This window comes from Juglans microcarpa x Juglans regia, chromosome 3S, assembly GCF_004785595.1.
Source record: "Juglans microcarpa x Juglans regia isolate MS1-56 chromosome 3S, Jm3101_v1.0, whole genome shotgun sequence".
Lineage (NCBI taxonomy): Eukaryota > Viridiplantae > Streptophyta > Magnoliopsida > Fagales > Juglandaceae > Juglans > Juglans microcarpa x Juglans regia.
The window spans coordinates 25559344-25567057 of record NC_054599.1 but is presented as its reverse complement, the minus strand read 5'-3'; the positions used below and the strand labels follow the sequence as shown (position 1 = coordinate 25567057).

Here is a 7714-nt window from a genome sequence, read left to right as displayed (position 1 = left end):
GTAAGTTTTTTCTCAAATACATTTAGCATTTTTCTTTCATAATTAATTGAGTGTGGGGGGAAATGAGTCATAGGATATTGTCGAGAAATTTCTTGCACTTTCTTATATGAGATATGTCCAACAAGCAGGCAGGGGATCGTTCGTGTAAGCAAGAGTAGTGGAACAGAAGGTGATTAAAATTTCAATGAAAACTCGAAAGGAATGAATAATTAGTAATTACTGTATGGAATAACCAAGCGTGGTTGAACAATCGGGATGTGGTATAAAGCAGCTGATAAGAAACCGAATCTTAGATAGATGGAACTTCCACTTCCGACCATTACAAGGATTCTTTCTTATCTTTTTGATCAAGGAAAAAGCATCAAGGATCTGTTTCTAACTTTCTCCTCCCCATCAATTTGTTTATGATGATGCTGCCATTTCTGCCTTTTTATCCTCCAAAAGTCTTAGCTCCTTGCGAAAGCCTTCTAGCTTTGTCAATTTGTCCAACTGATCTGGCTTCATATCTTGTGCAGTTTTCTGTTGTTGTCCTTCTGCAAGTCGAATCTGAAGGAATAAACAAACAATAAGGTGAGCTAATTGATAACAATTTCCCTCGTGCGTCCCTCCAATTGAACCAACAAAAAGGGGTTTAAATCTGTTCTTTTGCTTGTATACCCACAACAATTACAACCTCATCAATTAGTTGTGCCTTGTCCATCAAGGCACTCAATTCACACAGTTGGAATACCCTAGTTTTTTTTTTTTTTTTTCCCTTTCAAAAGAACAGAGTTTCTTTGATTTGGGGATCGCAAAACACACCTCTATTCTCCTCCACAAAATTCAATGAGATCTAAGATGGCCACTCTTCTCTTGCTTAGTGGATGATAATTATTAATTACCATTCCCACGAATCGGCATCCTATACATTGTTATCCAAACTGACACCCAAATCTTTTAACAGAACAGGAAAGGACACTCCAATACGTTCATCGAGAATAACAGGATCAATAAAATGTTACACAGTAATTGAAAATGAAACAAAATATATTCATTTCTATTTGCAGGGAAGGCTAAATGCATGAATTATACCTTCTTTTTAAGTGCTCGTATCTGCTTATCAATCTCTTGAATTGGATTTCCTGAATTTGAACCCTCAGTAGCTTCCAAGGGAGGGCTAACGATATTGGCATTTACGGAAACTGTTAGCTCATTCATCTGAGATGCTAACTGCTTCACAGATTCCGACCCAGTGCCCAAATCTTCAACTTGTAGGACTTCTTCCTCTTGTATCTCCCCAGCTACTCCTTGTTCCACATTCTTGTCCTTTTCAAGAGCAGCCTGGAGGATAAATCAGCAAAAACAAGCAACTTGCATGAGATTACTAGGATCTTAATTTACAACAACATTGATCAGTGTAAAAGTTCTTGTGCCGATGCACTACCTCATCAAAGGAGTTTCACAAAAATATCTTAAGGCATCACTATATCTTGGGGTGAGCTTAGTGCTTTAACCAATCCTAGGGGTTCAACTTGCATAATGTTTTCTCTTTGGTAACCATCCATTTCATTAAGGTATGGCTACTCTTATCCTTGATAGCCACCAATAATTTTAGTACCTCTCACTCTCTTTTTTATTTTTCTTCTTTTTTTCCCCCTAAGATAAACTGCATTACATATGAGAACAGCAAACCTTTGGGAAGTAAAAGCATAAAGATCTTGTGGGACAAAACTAGATTTATCTTCAAAGGAAGTATCTCCAAAGGGTCCCGTAATCTAAGTAAAGATTATCTCAACCGGCACTGGTATGCTAGAAGGGAAAAAAGCGAGAGAGTAAAGAAACCAATTCTTCTCTTCAAGAGATTGCCTAGAGCCAAGACAATCACTTGAACATAGTAACTATAAAAAACCATTTAACGATAAATGAACTAAAAATTGAAATTACAGCACAAAAAAGATAAGTAACGTACCTGTAGCCGCTTCTCCTTCTTTCTTTCATTCCTCTTAACCGCCTTCGTCTTGGGTTTTGCATCCAATTCAGGATCATAACCTGGAGGTCCCACCTGCGAGGCCATCTCCTTCTTCCACTGCATCAAGAAGCACAACAGAAGCGTAAATCCATTGAGATAACTAAGCCAGCTAGAGAACCCGCGTGCTGAGTAAACCTAAGAATCTGGCTTCGAGGGGCGATTAGTAAGCTGAATTTAGAGTATTTGTGATTCTTCCATTCTCAAACTCTAACTAAGCTTATGACAACTCTTTAATTCACTTGAGCTATGATTTCCACATATATTTTTAATAATCTGTAAACAGAAAAGAACATAAAATAAGACACCTTTTTTCCCTATACTTTTCCTTGGTTGAGCCAGAAACCAAGCAAAAAAAGAAGCAATGTACATATATAAATTTATTTTTAACTTTTTAAAGGCAATTTCCACACACAAAAAACAGCGAATACCACGTTTAATTGCTAAGAACCTAAACAGAAACGGCAACTAAACTAGAAGTTCTTGCATCTTTCTTGTTGCCAGGCCCTAAGAAAATCAAGAAGGCAAAATTATTGAGTCAAATAAATGAAAAAAACTTGTTCGGCTGATTCCACTCTTGACGCCAACCAAATGAACTAAAAAAATCACAGATTTCCTCGACAACGAAACAAAGCATAAGAATCGGAATCATAAGCTTAGACACTCTCAACACACATAATTATGCTTAACTATTGATAAATCCAAAAGCCTTTGGATAGGTAGATGAGTTTTATTTTTGCGTACGCACGTGTGTACGCATAACACATAAAAAGCTAATATCATGATTTTCCTAGAGATGCCCGAGTTTTCTAAGCATCCAAACAAGGGGGAAGGGCTGGTATGTACCAGGGTGCCTTTCGATTGGTAAATGCCAACTTCCTCCTGAGGGACATAGCCAGCCCTAATCCGGATGGGTTTTCGGAGAGTACCGTCGGGTCTCCTTGTTGGCCCAAGAATTCTCTCCCCTTCTTTCAAGTTTTTGCTCAGCTCCGTCAATCGATGCAGCTCCTCTTCTTCTCTTCCTCTTCCTTCTCCTCCTCCTCCTCCTCCATTGCTGCTCGCCATGATCTTGCCGACCACGCCTCTATGGGACTTCCCCACTGTTTCTGTTCAGTAGCATTTAAAAGTAAAAACACAAATTTCTTCTTTCCTTTATTTTTTACGGATTTTTGCAGTATAGCCCATAACAGAAACCAACCGAACCGAGCCCGACTTAGTCGGGTTGATGAAGTTACGATTCTGGCCCATTATATAATGGGGCCTTTGTGTCAATTCGGGCTTACATGGCCCAAACTACATTTGGACTAATCGTCTTAGCGTGGCACCCACAAATCTTGGAATGTGTATCATCGGGCTTCAACGGCCCATTTAGCTCTCGCTTGTCGAACATGATGTTTTTGGGGAAATGGAGTAGAGGATATCCGTGTCTTTGCCAATTCTTCATGGCTTTTTCCGTTTTATTTTACTCCGACTCTGAGATCTGGCAAAATGACGTCCCAACTTGGTACTTCGGCTCGCTACTATCTCTGTTTTGTTTTTCCCTTGATTTTGTGTACTTCTTACTGTTCGTCTTTTACTTTCGTTAATTTGATCCATTCCATGATTCCTGGTCAAATTCTAGTTCTTGTTTTGTTATTGTTGTCTATGCCTATAACTCGCGTAATGTGGTATTTAAGATTCTGGGTATGTCGTTTACTTATATTTTGGCATCACACTCTCGATAGGTTCGTTTGTTTACTTGATTTTTTCAATCGGATTATTGCCATGAATTGATTTGAAGGCATGAGAATATTTCATTTTGTGGGTCTTGATTTTCTGCTAAAGTTCGGATAAGGCCATGTCACGTGAAGTATTATCGCTTCACAAGATTCCTAGGAAAGCGAGTTGGAAAATGTCTGTTCAGCTGAACACTTCTAAGAGTCGATTTTTCTTTGGCGTAAAATGGTCACAATTTGTATGGAATTGAAATTTAAATTACCTTCCTGTTCTTTTGTCACCAGAAAGTGGAAATGTCCATATTTTTTAGCTTCATGTTCTATGTTGTTCTGTAAAGTAAGATTCAAGAAAGTTTAACTTGGCACCTTGTCTCCTGCCTATTTTCATCATACAGGTTATGAGCCAATACACTGTATTACAGGAATCCAACGGTTGATAGCTTTTCATAGCTTCTTTTAGCTTTATTTTGGATGTGTTATACAGGTTATTGAAAAAAGTATGGAATCTTGGCGAGCTTTGGGCTGGAGAGTGTAAGACAGATGGAGAAGAGTAGGGGAAGGAAGGTGATGAAAGACAAGGAGGAAGCAGTTGATGATGATCCTTGGTGGTGGTTGGTTCACAAGGGAATTGCGGCCTCATTTATGTGCATTGCTATGTTTGCATTATTAGTGAGAGTGGCCGTATCGTTACATCCTTATTCTGGTGCTGGGAATCCTCCCAAGTATGGGGACTTTGAGGCACAGAGGCATTGGATGGAGATCACCCTTAATTTGCCAGTTAAGGAATGGTACCGTAACAGCACAACCAATGATCTCAGCTATTGGGGACTAGACTATCCTCCCCTTACTGCCTACCAGAGTTATATCCATGGTCTATTTCTCAGATTCTTCCATCCTGAATCAGTTTCTCTCTTTACTTCTCGAGGCCATGAATCTTATTTTGGGTTTGTATTGTCAGACATACTTTTCTATTAACTAATATTCTTTTCACAGGCTTCAATTTTCTATTTCCTTGACCAGTGGTACTGATAGAGCTTCTCGGTGTTGTCTATGCCCTTTCTTGCAGAAAACTCCTCATGAGGTGGACGGTTTTATCCTCTGATGCACTAATGTTCTTTCCTGCAGTCTTCTATTTTGTCATTGTATACTATGCTGGCCGCCCACATGGCCAGAAAACTGATATAGCATGGCACATTGCAATTATGTTACTGAATCCGTGTCTGATGCTAATAGATCATGGTCATTTTCAGGTTTCAAACTGAATTTCCCATTGCTTTTTAACTTTTTTTCTCTCTTTAAAATTTCGAAGTCCTTCCTACAAGTTACTAATGTTTGATTTCTCATCCTTATTAATTCTGTCAGTACAATTGTATCAGCTTGGGCCTTACTGTTGGAGCTGTTGCTGCTGTTCTTTCTAACAAAGAACTAGTAGCTTGTTTCTTGTTCAGTCTTGCTCTCAACCATAAACAGGTCTCTTATAAATCAAATTTGCGTTCATCATGATCTATTGTTTATAGTGGGTGCAATGGTTCTACCAATGCTGATTTGTTCAAGTTTACAATGGTGTATACATCTGAACTTCACATCAAAAAAGAAGGGAAGGGCTCCTTTATTTTCTGTGGCTTTGGACTTCCAATGGGATGACTACATGTGCCCTTATTGCTATTTGGTCTCTGTTTATGTGTAGTTGTAGGGAATGCCTTAATGCATGGATTGATGAAGGGGTTGTACCATTTTTTTTTTTTTTGTTTTTCCTATTGTTGAGTGTCAGGCCTAGTAAATCTTTTTTTATATAAGCAAGGCCTAGTAAAACTTGTCTTATAGAGTATGCATTAATGCTCTTATGAGATACGTTGTCTGATCTAATGTTCTTCCATACAGCCAAATGTGTGTGAAATAAATGGGGGCCTTACCGAATTAAATATGTCAGCAAATATTTGTTATGCCTGCACTTCATCCTGACCTCTTATTGTCTATGGTGAATGTTTCATTGTGGTTTACTGCAGATGAGTGCATATTTTGCACCTGCATTTTTCAGTCATCTTTTTGGAAAATGTATTAGGCGCCAGAATCCACTTCTTGAAGTATCAAAACTGGGCCTTGTAGTCTTGGGAACATTTGCTCTTGTTTGGTGGCCATATCTCCATTCTATGGAAGCCTTTTTAAGCGTAAGCAGATGTTGTGTATTCGCTTCTATTTCTCATTAACTTTACTCCATAGTTCTTTGTGGTTCTTCTTCACAAGCATGGTGGGACTAGCACTGGGTAAGCAAAATGCACGCACTCATAGTGGGTTTAACCTGAGACCTTACCATCTACAAGCCCAGCACCCCCCCCCCCCCCCCCCCCCCCCCCCAGTTTATTGTGGGAGATGCCATGTGGTCTAAAGACAATTTCTTAAATAGGGTATAGATATATGAGGTGCTGAACATAAATTATTATTTTATGAGTTTATTTTTGGACTCGCCAATCTTTATGACTGTCTTAAGCTTGGTGGATGCCCAGGTTCTCTCTCGTCTTGCTCCTTTTGAGAGGGGCATATATGAGGATTATGTGGCTAACTTTTGGTGCACCACCTCAGTTCTTATAAAATGGAAGAGAATGTTCACAACACAGTCACTGAAGCTTCTCAGCCTTGGTGCTACTTTTTCTACTTGTTTGCCTTCAATGGTTCAGCAGATACGTGCTCCAAGCAACCAAGGTTTCCTTTATGGACTGCTGAATAGTGCATTCTCATTCTATATGTTCTCATTTCAAGGTATTGTTCCTTTCACTTTGGTTTAATATTATTTTTCTTAAGTAACTTTTTCCATTGTATGTAAATTGTTTCTGTTGCTGGATGATGTTTTAATTTACAGTGCATGAGAAGTCAATTTTGCTGCCTCTTCTGCCCGCAAGCCTTTTGGCACTGGAAGAACCTTTTCTTCTCAAATGGATCACATTCTATGCTTTGTTCTCTATGTTCCCCCTTCTATGTCGTGACAAACTGATTCTGCCATACGTTGCACTGTCTGCTCTATTCATCCTTATTTATCACGTGCCAAGTGGAAGGCAAGATCGAAGGGAAAGACTTTCGTTCAATTCCTTTGTGACAACCTTACTCATGTTGTGCTCAGTTGTTCTTCATATTGTTTACATAACCATGAAGCCCCCCAATAGATATCCTTTCCTTTTTGAAGCTGTGATTATGTGTCTCTGCTTCTCACAGTTCGTGGTGCTTAGTTTTTACAGTAACGCAAAGCAATGGGCGTTGAAACGCACCATTTTCATGGATAAAGAAAAGAAACTTGTTTGATCTTTTTTTTTCCCCCAGAATTGACTCTGATTTCTTGTTTTATATATATATAGACACACATTAGATTCGCTTCTACGACTTTAATCCCTTCAGAGTGTTTTTTTTTCTTATTTTCTTGTCTTCTCAATCATAATGTATTCATTTACATGTCTTCACTGTGTCATTTTTTCCCTTTTTCTGGATTTTTGCCATTTTTCCATGTTGGTGTTACATGCTGTCTCGAGCGTTGGTACAGTAACTGATTTTTTGACACCCAGCTCAGCTCGATTTGGATACAGAAATAGTTTCATCACAATTTTTCTAAATTTTTACACAATATAATAAACAATTTAATTTTTTCAAATTTTAAAACAATAATAATATTAAAAAGTAATATTTTTAATAATATTTTATTTAATTTTTAACTTTTATCTAAATATCTCATCTCATTTTACTATTCAAATGGTCTTAAACCAAAAAATAAAAAACATAAAAAACAAAAAACAAAAAATAAAAGTCAGGTTCGATATCAGATTTGCTCTGATGATCCTATCCAAACGGGGAAATTGTTGTTGTCAGAAGAACCATACTGAGGTGACTACAGAGTTCATTTTTCGAGATCAAATCCCTTCCAACCATCAAAACTAGCCCGATCCAATGTGGAGGGATTGGATATGGTGTTTTTGGAGAAACGATGGATGATGAGATTTGATTACTACTC

General features: G+C 38.2%; 2 protein-coding genes across 2 annotated transcripts; one reads left to right on the top strand and one right to left on the bottom strand.

The window, feature by feature from the left end:
• Positions 1-185: 185 nt before the first annotated feature.
• On the bottom strand, positions 186-3127 carry LOC121257628 (partner of Y14 and mago-like). The gene is made up of 4 exons (XM_041158744.1): positions 2852-3127; positions 1949-2065; positions 1072-1320; positions 186-546 (listed from the first exon to the last, which is right to left on the bottom strand). Exons 1-4 carry the CDS (start codon positions 3068-3070, stop codon positions 403-405), a joined length of 729 nt encoding a protein of 242 aa, XP_041014678.1. The 5' UTR covers positions 3071-3127; the 3' UTR covers positions 186-402.
• Positions 3128-3356: 229 nt separating this feature from the next.
• Positions 3357-7015, top strand: LOC121257625 (probable dolichyl pyrophosphate Man9GlcNAc2 alpha-1,3-glucosyltransferase). Its single transcript, XM_041158738.1, has 7 exons — positions 3357-3509; positions 4116-4664; positions 4787-4970; positions 5083-5190; positions 5727-5888; positions 6225-6477; positions 6578-7015. The coding sequence occupies exons 2-7, from the start codon at positions 4261-4263 to the stop codon at positions 7012-7014; spliced, it is 1548 nt and encodes a 515-aa protein (XP_041014672.1). The 5' UTR covers positions 3357-3509; positions 4116-4260; the 3' UTR covers position 7015.
• Positions 7016-7714: the final 699 nt, after the last annotated feature.

Coding starts and splice junctions, on each gene's coding strand:
- LOC121257628 (XM_041158744.1), bottom strand. CDS start 3,070: ATGGCGAGCAGCAATGGAGGAGGAGGAGGAGGAGAAGGAAGAGGAAGA. Junction 2,066..2,851: donor ACCAATCGAAAGGCACCCTG/GTACATACCAGC, acceptor TTCTTGATGCAG/TGGAAGAAGGAGATGGCCTC. Junction 1,321..1,948: donor AGAAGGAGAAGCGGCTACAG/GTACGTTACTTA, acceptor TTTATCCTCCAG/GCTGCTCTTGAAAAGGACAA.
- LOC121257625 (XM_041158738.1), top strand. CDS start 4,261: ATGGAGAAGAGTAGGGGAAGGAAGGTGATGAAAGACAAGGAGGAAGCA. Junction 4,665..4,786: donor GGCCATGAATCTTATTTTGG/GTTTGTATTGTC, acceptor CCTTTCTTGCAG/AAAACTCCTCATGAGGTGGA. Junction 5,191..5,726: donor TTGCTCTCAACCATAAACAG/GTCTCTTATAAA, acceptor GGTTTACTGCAG/ATGAGTGCATATTTTGCACC.